The following is a 13024-nucleotide window of genomic DNA, read 5'->3' as shown; positions in this document are numbered from 1 at the left end:
GATTATATTGCCAAGGTGTGCGTAGAGGGTTGCAAAATAAAAGTTCATTTTTACATAAAGGCATTGTGTTAGAAATATTATTTAGTATTCAGTGCTATCATAAAAATAGACTTACTTGTTTGATTATAATTGTAGCACTCCTATTTAATTGAGCTCTGTCTGTTTGACGCACATGTGAAAGGCGGTGCTCGTTCACTGAAGTTTAGCGGAGAATCCCAGAGCAGAAGGCTCATGAACTTCTGACAGAAAAATGTATGTAAATATTTTCTATGGCTTTCTAACATTTACAGATAGAGGATATACCTGTGAAATGTAAGTTATACAAGTTATGTGGAAATCAGTGAAGAAGATGCCCAATTATGCTGAAAGCTGTGTGTGTCTCAAATTTGCTTGTGTAAAAAATGTACTTCCTGTATGCTAAAGTTCGTCTCAACACCAACAGTTGGTCTTCAGTATAATAAAAAGTTGTCCTAACTCAGTATAAATACTAAAATGATTTTGGCAACAAATAAACTGCAATTTATATGCCTGATGAGAAATCTGCTACAGTGTTTCAAAATGAACAACACTTTTGGCTTGACTTCAACCTATGGTTTAGCTTGCCGGACACTTGTTCATTTCTGGGTCTTAACTCCTAGTATAGTATAATCTACAGCACTACTAATTGAGGGTGATGTGAATCATCTCAGATGGCCCACTTTAACTTGCACATATTACACTCAATGTTAAAAAACAAAGCGTATGGAATGAATGGAACTTTTAGTCTCAAAGACCTTTCCTTTTGTATTGTTCTTCTCCTCCTTCTCTTGCTGATTTTCCTCAGTAAGCAGAGTAAAGACATGTACCACAGTTTAGCAACAAGAGACAACATTTTACAGTAATCACTTTATACACTCGAGAGCTATACATACCAATTTGAATGGTGCATAAAAAGCCAATTTTTTTTTGTGTGTGCTATCAATTTAGCAAGATTTTAGGGCTGCATTGACACACATGACATGTAACTAATCCTCTCTCCCTCTCTGTTTTTGTGGTCTATGGTTTTAGGTCTCCTGATGTGCATGATGTGGTATAGCAGCGCCCCATCCGAGGAGTGCTTCACTGCTGCCATTAGGAGGCCTTGATTCTCCTCATCCCTCCCCTCTCCCTCCCCCCCTCCCCACCCCCCATCCCTATCCCCTTCTCTGCATTGCTGCGCTTGACGTCATGAGCATAGTAATCACACTGGGAGTCACCACACCTGAGACACCTTACACCGATATGGCCGCTGGATCAGAGTAAGTTTCTGTTCTGAGCCCCTTTTCCAAAAAAATGGTTCTGCTGTGGGTTCCTGGTTGGTGCCTATTCCTAACCTGAATCATGCGTTTCCACAGCAGAAAATTAGTTTCAGTATACTTTAGACTATAACACACTGCAACAAAACCTGTTATCAAGCCTGTGGAAACACTGAGCCGGCTGAGCACTGGCCAAGAATGGGTTCTGGCACCAGATCATGCACCATTTTGCTGAAAAAGGAGTAGTGAGGTTGTTTATTTATTGCATTTTTTTTCTCCATGGTTAAATATCTCCATAGTACTTGCATTAAGAAATATGCAATTTATGGTGGAATTCTGTGAAGGTAAATGCATTAGTTTAGACTAAGAAAAATAAATTGAATCATTTTGTCTTGCATGTTTACCTGTATAAATGGGCATACTGGATTCATTTAAAAAACGAATGGGGGGGGGGGGTGTTGGTGCAGTGGATAAGTCACATGCCTTTGGTGTGAGAGACCCGGGTTCGAAACCACTGTGAGACACCAATGTGTCCCTGTGTCCCTGAGCAAGACACTTAACCCCTAAGCCCCTTTCACACTGCACGTTGGACCCGGAAAGTTGCCGGGTCGACTTCTGTGTGAAAGCAAACACGTCCCGGGACTGATCCCGGAATGAGTGCTGTGTGAACAAAAGCCAGATCTAATGCAGTGTTGTAGTGATGACATACGCTATCGCGCGACTCTTTTACCAGGTTTTTTGAAGGAAGATCAACATTCGCGACGAAAATATATATATGCAAACTGTAATGTAATGAGTTTTCGTAATGCCAAAATTTTTGATCTAATTCTTGGTAACAATTCAGATGCGACAGCAATAACTATTATTATATTAATTTCAAGTCACTTTTTTTTTTTTTTTTTTGCTTTTCACAATACGTATAGTTTCAAAGCAGCTTTACATAAAATTTAATGTTTTTGAAAAAGTTAAATTACAGTTAAGATCCAAATCTTGCAGTTAGTTAACATCACATATTGATTTAATCAGAAACAATGAACACCTAACGATGAGAATCCTGAGGTAGAAACAGAAAAGAAAATTTAATGAACTGAATATGATTAATTACAATGGTTAATATGATTACCGTACTTTGATTACAATATGAATTGTATCACTTAAATCACTTGAGTCACTTAAAGGGAATTAATCACTTGTTTGTACTTTTTACTTAACAGATGCTGTTAAGGCAAAAAGAACCAAAAAAAATCAATATGAGATGTAAAATGTGCCTTACACACAGCAGGCTATCTAAAACACCAGGCTGTTTCTGTTCAAAAGCTGGGTCTATTTGTAAAAGAGACAAAGCATATTTATTGGGATACCTCTGATTTCTCTAACAATGTCTGTCATCAGCATGAAATCAGCATTTTACAGCTTCAATTCTGGTTTAGTGTGACTTTGCAGCACAGAATACTTCTACAGGCTATAGGGATACTGCATTGCCTTGATGTCCTGGTTCAGGTGTGTTTGATCAGTTGCAGTTAATAGGGAAGGTCACACTATAATTTTCATTCCATTGACTTACATATGCATGTGAATGCAGGAGACGCAAGATCTTAAGATCATGCAAATGCCTTCAAGTTTGGGTTTAATGAATTCTTATTTACGAATTCATATCACATGAAGACATATGACCAATATAAGAATTGTGCTCTCTTAGCTAAATTAAAAGAATGCAAACTTTGAATCTGCAAGAATTTGTGCATTGATGGTGGAAATAGTTGGAAATTCTGACAACCAGTGTCAAATAATCAGGTAGCAGATTCTCTTTCCAGAAATTAGTTTCAAACAGGAGAATTGAGGCTTCACTCAAATATAGTGCAGAGGTTCACTGAAGCAGATGTGGAACTTTGCATCCGAAGTGACCACTCAGTGTAGCTCATGGTTTGGAATGACAAAATAAGTCTAGCCATCTAAAGCAGGATTTGCTTTCCCTTAATTGACTAAATGCCATAATGTTACCCCATTTCCCACTTTATATTACACAGTATCTTCCTGCACAAGCACAGAGTACTCTGCAGCACCTTGATGGCCTGCTGATCCACATTTAGTTACCTCTGCTCCTAAAACTTGAGATATGGGTGAAATATGTGGCATTTTCATTTGTAAATTTCATCCTCTTTTAAATGGATGTGTGTGTTTTGGTTTTCTCTAACAATTTTGGTGTGGCTTTTTCAGTCCAGCCTTTTTTTAGTACTGTGGTTCTCAACCCTGTTCCTGGAGCCCCCATCCTCTTAATCTAGGTTCATTTTTTTTTTTGGAAAACGTGCTTTGGTGTAGTATCTAGTATCCACTAGTGTTAAGCAATGTCTCTGGCAGTCATCTGGAGATCACAAAATTACATTTATAACTAGCATTTTGTTTGCCAGCTTCTCAAAAATCTTTCTTTCTCTCAGTCCTGAGTCAGTTGAAGCGAGCCCAGCAGTAAATGAGAAAAACTACTCAAGTCGCAGCTGTGGGAATACACAGAGTCATGGATATGGGGGCCTTCCCTATGCTGTAAGTTGTTTTTTATTCTTGTTTTATTTTTACAAATTAAAGATGGACCTTTTTTAGCATTCCCAAATTGAAAAAGAAAAATGCTACAATAATGTTTTCATGACTTTCAAACAGAAGCAGAAAAAATGGAAAGAGAAACTGATAATGACAGAATAGAAAACTGTCAAATTTACCTTCTCTTCCATAGACGCTGTATTACAAACAACCTCACAGTAGTGGTAACTAGTTTTTTGTAATTTGATGCAATGGTAGTATAATACAAAGTGTTATGAATGTACTTAAATTTGTTTTGTAAAAAACTGCAGGATTTATGATGCTGATGACCATTAAAATGCACATTACAGTCTGTGAAAAGGGTCCATTAAGTGATAATGTCATTTAAAACAATGTGTAACCCAATAGCACCTCATTAATGCATGTAGGAGCTTAAATGTGTTTTAATAAGGTGATATGTTATTCACATTTTGACCATTGAGTGGTGCTGTGAACGATACAAGATTTTAGTAAATAGGTAGCCCTCCTTCAGCTGTAGGTAGGCGTTTGACCTGGAAAGGCAAAAGGTTTTTGGCCACATCGCAAAGCATAGCAACTTAGTGCAGGGAAACAGGCGCGAAACTGCTGGACATTGTAGACTTTGTTTTGGTGTATGTATTGGATATTGAATTTGACATTATTCAATTTGGTGTCGATGCAACAGAAGAATGGTCAACTCGTTCATTATGGAGACATGCAATAAGGAAGAAAACAACATTACATCAAACAAAGTAAGAGCGTAAAAAACCATGATTTGTTGAACTTGGCTTGTTGAACTTGTGTTTGGAAACTTTGACACGTTTGGATACAAAACAAAGAGGACGCGATGTTAATGGGAATCGATGGATTTCGTCTTTGGGAAGTAATTCTGCAGTTATGTAACACTGTAAAGGACATCGCGATGCTGGATTTATAACTTCTAAAGTTGACTGATGAACACAGTAACAGCGGATCATCTAATGGCGTCCAACACACTGAGGCTGAGGTACGTGAAGCGCTACACTGTTTAATGGCTTTATGTTGGGAGCACACACAATAAAAATGCATTAAAAGGTCTGTTCGCCGATTCAGGCAGATCATAGACTTTTTGTTTGTTTGTTGCAACAAACTATTAAAAACAGTCTATACCTTATGAAGATTTATGACGAAACATCAGATAAAATTGTGGGGTCTGGTGTGTCAGCTGCTAGTAAATCAAACCGTGTGGTTTCACAAACTGAAAAACGCGTGGTAAAACTTTAGTTTAAAACATTATCTGATAAATTAGATAAGTTGCAAGCTGTCAAAAAAGCCAAGCTGAATAATTCAAAGAATATAAGAAAATCCTTGCAAGGTTTTATTCAAAGGGGGACCAATTTCAGGTACAGAGTGCACTTGAAGAGCTCATTGAGGTATGTGATCAGCTTAAAGCATGCACGACCGTATTGGGTTTATTGCCACCCGATGAAAGAGAAGAACATGAAATGTTGTTTAAAGCAAAAATGGTGATTAGTGATGAGTGCATTGCTGATTGGTTTTGTTTGATGAAGGTAACGTGTTTGTAAGAGAATGAGATGTTAAAGGTACAATTTGTAAGATGTTTGCAGTAAAATATCCAAAGACCACTAGGCTAGTGTTATATATTTTGTCCAGCTGATTACTAACAATAGCTCTAATGTTTTCAACTACTTGTTATAAGAAAATTCCCATTCTAAACTGTGACATGGGGCAGTGCAGTCGCATGTCAATGACGTTAGTTACCCTTTGTGACCGCATTTACTGACGTAGAAACCACATGACAACAGTGTCGTGGACAAATGCGGAAGTAGTGTTTTGTGTCCAGCAAACCACTTAATTGCTTCAAGCAGTTCCTTATTTACTTATTCTTGCACATTTTATGGTGGATTGTGTTACTTATTTATGGAACATAATTACTGTTTACCATCTGCCGCTGGTTCTGTCAACAAGGACAGCTCCCGTAAACTTGTGTTTTACTTGACAGGTGAGTTGTTTTGATCCGTATCTTTACAGAAAACGAATGATTAGTATAATGGGCATAGAGGCCAAATGTGGGGCATCGCGTCTCTAGACCCGCGCGAGGACACGTCTGATCATATATTTGAACGTAATCTACTCGTGCAAATCGTTGAACTCGTGTTTGAAATTTATTACATCAAGCACAACATTTATAAAACGTGACCTCATCCATTAAATCCATGATTTATATTTCCGTCTGATTGATGGCCGTCAGCGGTTGGGTAGAAGACAACAAATCCGAACATCCCACGCTATCAAACCACGCGATTGTTAATTTTTTTGGTAGTGCACCCTCTCGTGGCAGGTCATACAACCTGTACCTTTAATGATGATGGCATTAATCCAAATGATAGTGTGTCTAATGTTGATAGTAGAAAATGAGCAACAGGAGCAGTAGTAGCTACATCCTCTGCAAGGATAAAAGCAAAGGCAAATAGAGCTGTAATTGTTGCTCTTGTTGCAGCTTTAAAGAACAGGCATGTCCTCAAGGAGCCAAGAGCAGCAGTTAAGGAGGAAAAGGGAGCAGCCTGATTTGGAGGCTGAACTAGCTGCATACATTGCTAAGCTGGCAGTGTTGGAGGCTTTTGAACAAAAAAATCTGTTCTCTGGGATCTCCATCTCCAAGTGTCATGAATTCCCACTAAGGTAATCTGGCCATGGGTTAAACCCTATGGCACAGAAATACAAAGCTGGAGCAGGGAAAGCAGTTCAACAAAGGTTCTGTTTACTACCACCTGGCCAAATAGTTGATGTGGGACCTAAAACTGGTGAGAGTTGGATTAACACTGCTACAAGCCAACAGTATGTGTTTAATAAACAACGACAAGCAACAATTGTACATGGAACATCAACACATACAACTTCTTAATTAAAGGACAAGCAATCTATATACTGTAATGCAACTGGTCAGAATCAATCTAATAATATGCTTACTGTCATGCACAGGCAAAATGAGATCACAACTGCCTTGATTCAAAAACAGCATTCAATGTCATTGCCATCAAGAGATATTCCCATATTTGATAGGAATTATCTTCAATACTGAACCTTTTTAATAAAAAGCCTTTGAGCACGGTGTGGAAGTAAAAGCCGGTAAGGCATGATTGTTTGTACTATTTAGAACAATTTTATGAGTGTTGGTGTGTAGTTGTCAGCATATGGCTCCTAAGCGTGGTTAAGAGTCTTTTACAGGAACATTTTGGAAATTAAAAAAATTGCTACTGCTAAAATTAAAAAACTTCTTGCTTGGAGAGCCGTGAAATGACTAAAAGCTTATGATTTATGTTTGTGTGGATGTTACAATGTAATGGAGGAGCTCCAGTACATGCAAGAACTGGATATGCTTGCTAACATGCAAAGTGTTATTTCCAAATTGCCATTCAACCTGAGGGATCAGTGGAGAATAACAGCTTATGACATAATGGAAACATGTCGCCGCAGAGCTTGTTTTATTGATCTGGTCACTTTCATTCACTGTCATGTCCGGATTCTTTCTGACCCTCTCTTTGCTGAGAGTCATTGTTTGGTGTCACTAGAATAAAGACATTGACCAGATTTAAGTCACAGGCTAAGGAAAGAATAAAGGGAGCTAATTTTGCTACTACAGTAGCAAACATAGATACCCTTTCAGTAATTGGGAGTTTACTGAAAGGCACTCAGGGAAAGGTTGATTGCTTATTCTGTTCTAATAATCACTCATTGGAGGAGTGTGGTCAGTTTAAAAAAAGCAATTTAAAGGGCGTTAATCCTGCAAAGTTTGTCATCAAAGTCACCCTATGGTGCTTCACATCAAAGGGCAATCAGCAGCTGTGAAACAGTCATCATCGGATAACAAGTTAGTTTCTTGCAATTCGCAAAAACGTGGCAGTCAGAGGTATGTCAAGATGGGAAGCATTGTTTGAATTTACCTTTTAAGACTAAAGAAGTCTATCTGCCTAACAACTTTGCTGTGGCAAAGCAACAGATCCTTGGTTTGAAGAAAAGGTTTCTCAACCATGGTTTTCACCAGGAATATGCAGGATCCATGAATGTCTTTAGCAAGGTCTATGCAGAAGACGTACCTCAAGAACAGCTGCACTGTGAAATTGGGAAAGTATGGTACATCCCTCATCATGGTGCCCGCCATCCAAGAAAATGATATTTTGTGTAGTGTTTGAATGTGGAGCAATGTTTCAGGGAACATTGTTGAACAACAAACTTCTGCAAGGTCCTAATCTTACCAGCTCATTTCTTGAAGTTCTCACTTGTTTCAGACAGTAACCCATAGCTTTTAGAGATGACATTCAGTCTATGTTCCATCAAGTGAAGGTTGCTGAAGAAGACAGACTTTTGCTTCATTTGCTTTGGTGGCCAGATGGAAACATCTCTGAAAACTTGTGGAGTATAGGCTGACTGTATGGTCTCTTTCAAATTCAAGTTGGAATTGGATCCTCTGTGTATGATCCTCTGGGGTTCCTATTGCTAGTCATTTTGTTTGCCAAGATGATGCAACAGGAACTCTGCAGGAGAAGTTGTGGTTAGGATGATGCCACACACAGGACAACTTAAGACAGTGGAAAAGATTGTTGGAAGATCTAAAGTTGTCCATTGCATTCACCATAGACAGGTGCATTAAGCCAGGGGATTAAAAAAAAACTGAATCACACTCAACTATACCATTTTACAGGATTCCAGTGAAAATGGATACGGCACAATGACATATGTCTAATCATGAGAACTACATAATGCAACAGAGTGACACCATCGAAGGCTGTAATCATTCCCCGTTTGGAGTTGATGGGAGTTGTTTGCTACCAAGGTGGACACAATGTTAAAAGCAGAATTGGAAATCCAGATTGTAGTTGCAGTCAACCATAAAGACAAGTGTTTCTGTACATTTGTGGCCAACAGGTTCAAAACCATTAGAGAAATAGTTGAACCCTCACAGTGGAGATGTCAGTTCTAAGGACAATCCAGCTGAAGATGCATCAAGAGGAAAGGTTGAAGAATTTCTGAAGAACATTTGGTGAAAAATGTTCCAATGGCTACTTTATAAAAGAATACATCAATTATCAATGGATTATAAATATTCTTAATTGTTATAATAAATATCAGAGATGGTTGGAATAAAACAGATAAACTGTATTGTTGCAGTCGAGTGTTTATTGTCTTAGTTTTATTATTCAAAACTTTTTTTATTTTCTATTTACTTAGTTACTTAGTAATTGATCTCAATATTGTCAATTTTGCCCTTAAAAAAAAGAAAAAAAGGATGATTAAACAGCTCATTTAAGCAGTTGAAATAAATCTAGACCAAGTGATCACTTTCTGCTTTTTATTAAATGAACACATGTAGGCCTATATGTAACTGAAGTAGTCAAAAGAACACAGACCGGTTGAACGTACTCTCATTAGATCACTAAACTCCAGCTTGTTAGTGTTTTCAGATCATCGGCGGGATACGAATCAAGTATCCTTGTAACAGCTCTGATTTAGGGATTTAATCTCTTGTAATCTGGCAACCGCTCTCATGAAAGCTCTCGTAGTAGAGGCGGGTAGAGCAGTTACATGTTCCTGTTTCGAATGTTCAGCGCGTTATCTTGGGAAAGTATACTTGGATTTGAAATATTCGATATTCCCGATATTTTCAAATTTTACATTGTTGTAAAAATTATTCCGATACTATCCCTAATATTCGATATATCGCCCAGCCCTAGACTGGATATGTGGATTTTCAGTGTGAGAGCGCCTTCTGGTGTCCAGTGTGAATGAAACACGTGTTTATAGTGCTAATGGCCAATCCATCATTTTTGGGGGAATTTTTGTTCATTTTATCATTTTTCTTTTATAAGTATCGGTTTAGGCACCTGAACTGTTTTAAAAGTATCAATTTGGCACCGGTATTAAAAAAAAAAGATAGTAGTAATTATGGACTATTCGACTCCTCGTGGTTACTTGGGCTCCTTCTTTTTATTGTATTTGAATTATGTTTGTCCACCATTAGCAATTAGGGGTCAGGGTGTAGGAGCCAAAATGTGTTTAATAAGGTGATATGTTGCTATCATTTTGACCACTGAGTGGCACTGTAAACATTACAATATTTTAGTATATTGGTTACCCTCCTACTGACCCAGAAGGGCAAAAAAAAATTTGACCATCGCAACGCATAGCAATGTAGTGCAGGGCCATGCAACAGGCGCAACACATGACAAGAGTGAAACTGCTGGACATTGTAAACTTTGTTTTGGTCTATGTGTTGGATATTGAATTGGACATTATTCGCGTTGGTGTTTTGTGGAACCAATAAACTGTGTATGTTGATGCAACAGAAGAATGGTCTTCTCGTTCCTTATGGAGACATGCAATAAGGAAGAAAACAACGGAACCTCAAACAAAGTAAGCGCGTCAACCTAATTATTCTGGGATCAGGCAACTCGGTAGCATAAATGATTAGACTTAGCTCCTACATGCATGGTGCTGAATCATATTAAATAACCTTGTGCATTATGTTTGAATATAAGTGATTTTACCATGGACCAAACAGAGTTTATTTTGACACCCAAAGCTAACAAGCTGACTTGAACAAAACTGCAGATCAAAGTTGACAAAAGTTGCACTAGCATTTAATCATTTAGCAAATGTTATTATCAAAGGCAACTTTCAAATAAGGAACATCACAAGCAATTTTGTCTTGAGCATTACTGTTCCTCAATTATTTTTTTTATAGTAAAGTTTACATAAATGAAGTTCATTTTGTTTTATGGTTGTAGTTTAAGATACTTTAGCCAAAACATTCTTAGCTATGTGAAAAATTTAATTTTGAATACCACATTTTTTAGTTTTTCATTTCCACCTCTTCTTTCTTCCTACCCCTTTTCCCTGCTCCCCACCTTTTATTCTCTCCCCCCTCTCTGTTTCCTTTTCCCTTTTGTTGTGCCTGAACACCGTTGTTTGAAGATGCAACAGTCTTCCGTTGTGTGTTGTCAGGATCATAACTATGGAGCTCCACCCCCTCCCACCCCTCCTGCCTCCCCACTCTCCCAGACCGTTTTCTCCCATATGGAACGCAATGGCACACTGGGACGATCGCGACCCTGTTTCTCCATCAATGATCCAGACAACTCTGCTGACAGTGAGAGCTCTTCGGAGGATGACGAGGTGGTGGAAGGCGCAAATCCACCTTCTTGGTGTCAGTGCCGTCCAATGCAAGATGGCTTCCTCATTAAGTGTGAGAGATGCAGGTGGGTGATTTGTATCTGAAATATTTAATTTCAGATGGTACTGTGCTTTAGTGGTATGTAAATCACATGCAGATTTTCCCACTGAGAATGACCATTTCGTCACTCTCTGAGAACACTTCACACACCCAAAAAAATACACATGCTTTAACCCTTCAGAAAATAGCGATTTCACTAGATTTAATGCCAAATACAGTCCATCATTGAAATATAACCGATGATTACAGGAAATGTCAAGATGTTCCCCTAAGCTTATATCTTAATGGTTGGTGAAGGTTTTATTTTTGATCTCACAATAACAAATAAATGGCCAATGTCTGAAGTCTCGTTAGTAAAATTTCAAATTTTTTCATTTTTTTATATCTCGTTGAGGCAAAAGTTAATGTCCAGCCTTAAATGCCTAGGCCTTAAATCAGCTTTCTGTCTATGTAAATTGGCTAAATTATGGTTCACAGTGGTTCACCTTTATAAGAACCAATAGCTTAACTCTGAGTTATGGCAATTAGTTATTGCTGTAATGGATAGAAAATGTGAACTGAAGGACTGGTCTTGTTGCAGGGGTCTGGAGAAGAACCAAGAGATGGATGGGCAGCGCAGAAAAGCAGAGAATGTTTCAGGTAAATCACTCTTATGATAATGAACATGCTTTTACTCACTCTGAATCACTTTGCTTCTTAGTTTTAGTTTCAAAGTACTTTTTCAAAAATATTGTTTAAAAATATTGCCAAATCATCAGTAAACACACAAACTGTGGAAAAATGTGTAAATAAGAATGTAAAATTAATTAAGGTACCAGTATTAGCAATAAAACTATGTAGTCAATTCACCTTTATTTAAATAGCACTTTATACAGTACAGATTCTTAAAAAAAAAGTAGCATCACAGTAATAAACAAGAATGGTAAGAGAATCAGTGATGCAAAGTTCATCAAATATGAGAGAAATTCAATATGCAAATTCTGTTGCAAAGCAGCTCTAACAAGACAATAGTGTCGTCATTCAGTCAGTTCAGTGTTTATTCAGTTCAGTTCAATGTCTGTGTAAAGCTCATTAAATTTGAAACCAGTTCAATTCATCTGTAAGCAGTTCCACAGAAGACCATGTGATCTTATTCAGCTTGAGTCAGTTTGATGTTGATTCAGTTTGGTTATATGCTTATATAGGTAAACTTTGTCATGGCATACTTTCATGTTGACTCGACAAAGCCTTGTCTCAGCATTTAAAGGGGACATCGGATGAAACTGTAACACTTTTTTTAGTTTTTATTTTATTAATATCATTTTGTTAGGTTTCTGGCATATCTGCCAGCTCAGAAAAGCTGAAAAGAAAACACACAGCCAGTTTGTTATGGGCTGTCTGAGTCTGAAACTGTCATCCGGCGAAGTGTTTTACTTTGCAGCCAATTTATGTAGATAACTATATATTTGAATATGACCATCTCCGAGCCATATATATGGGAGTCCATGGTGGCACTTCACCTGTAATGTTTTGACAAGCCCCATGGAAGAGACTGGTGGCGTGAGAAGTATTAGTATGATAATGATAGCTCATTATCATTAAAGGGACATGCACCGAAACGGGTCGCTGTGAACAGAGCTGTGCGTGAGAAGGTGAAAAGGGTGTTGTTTTACACTATAATAGAGGAATTTTATCTAAAGTATGTTACAGACATTTCATGAAGAGTCATACCAGCTTGTGGAAAATGGGCATCTGATGTGCCTTTTAAGTTTTAATATTTAACTGATAGTTTTAATTGTTTTAATGCATAGATAAAGAAAGATGATGTGTGAAAGTTAAAAAAACTCAATGTAAAAATTTGGAGAACCTCTAGCCCAAAATAATTTGGACAGGAAGATTTATCAACTGTACATAATCCAAATAACATCTGTCCGTTACTATTCAACACTAATAGTAACAATAAAACCAAACGCATTAACGTATTCAATAC

At 37.7% G+C, this 13024-nt stretch overlaps 1 protein-coding gene across 8 annotated transcripts in view; it reads left to right on the top strand.

Moving 5' to 3' along the window:
- The window catches only part of LOC113050702 (SET domain-containing protein 5-like), a 34020-nt gene that overhangs the window by 8185 nt on the left and 12811 nt on the right, over nt 1–13024 (top strand). For 3 of the 8 annotated variants that reach the window (XM_026213938.1, XM_026213943.1, XM_026213936.1), the window contains 4 exons: nt 1048–1277; nt 3710–3812; nt 10797–11080; nt 11636–11694. In XM_026213938.1, the coding sequence (XP_026069723.1) occupies nt 1207–1277; nt 3710–3812; nt 10797–11080; nt 11636–11694 (517 nt within the window). In that variant the 5' untranslated portion in view covers nt 1048–1206. Of the gene's footprint in view, nt 1–1047; nt 1278–3709; nt 3813–3957; nt 4831–10168; nt 10236–10796; nt 11081–11635; nt 11695–13024 lie in introns of those variants that run through there. The other 5 variants (XM_026213939.1, XM_026213937.1, XM_026213941.1 and 2 more) reach the window with 5 other exon arrangements.

This window comes from Carassius auratus, chromosome 31, assembly GCF_003368295.1.
Source record: "Carassius auratus strain Wakin chromosome 31, ASM336829v1, whole genome shotgun sequence".
In the NCBI taxonomy this organism is placed as follows: Eukaryota; Metazoa; Chordata; class Actinopteri; order Cypriniformes; family Cyprinidae; genus Carassius; species Carassius auratus.
Note: the sequence above shows the minus strand (reverse complement) of the source record. Positions and strands in the feature narration are given on the sequence as shown.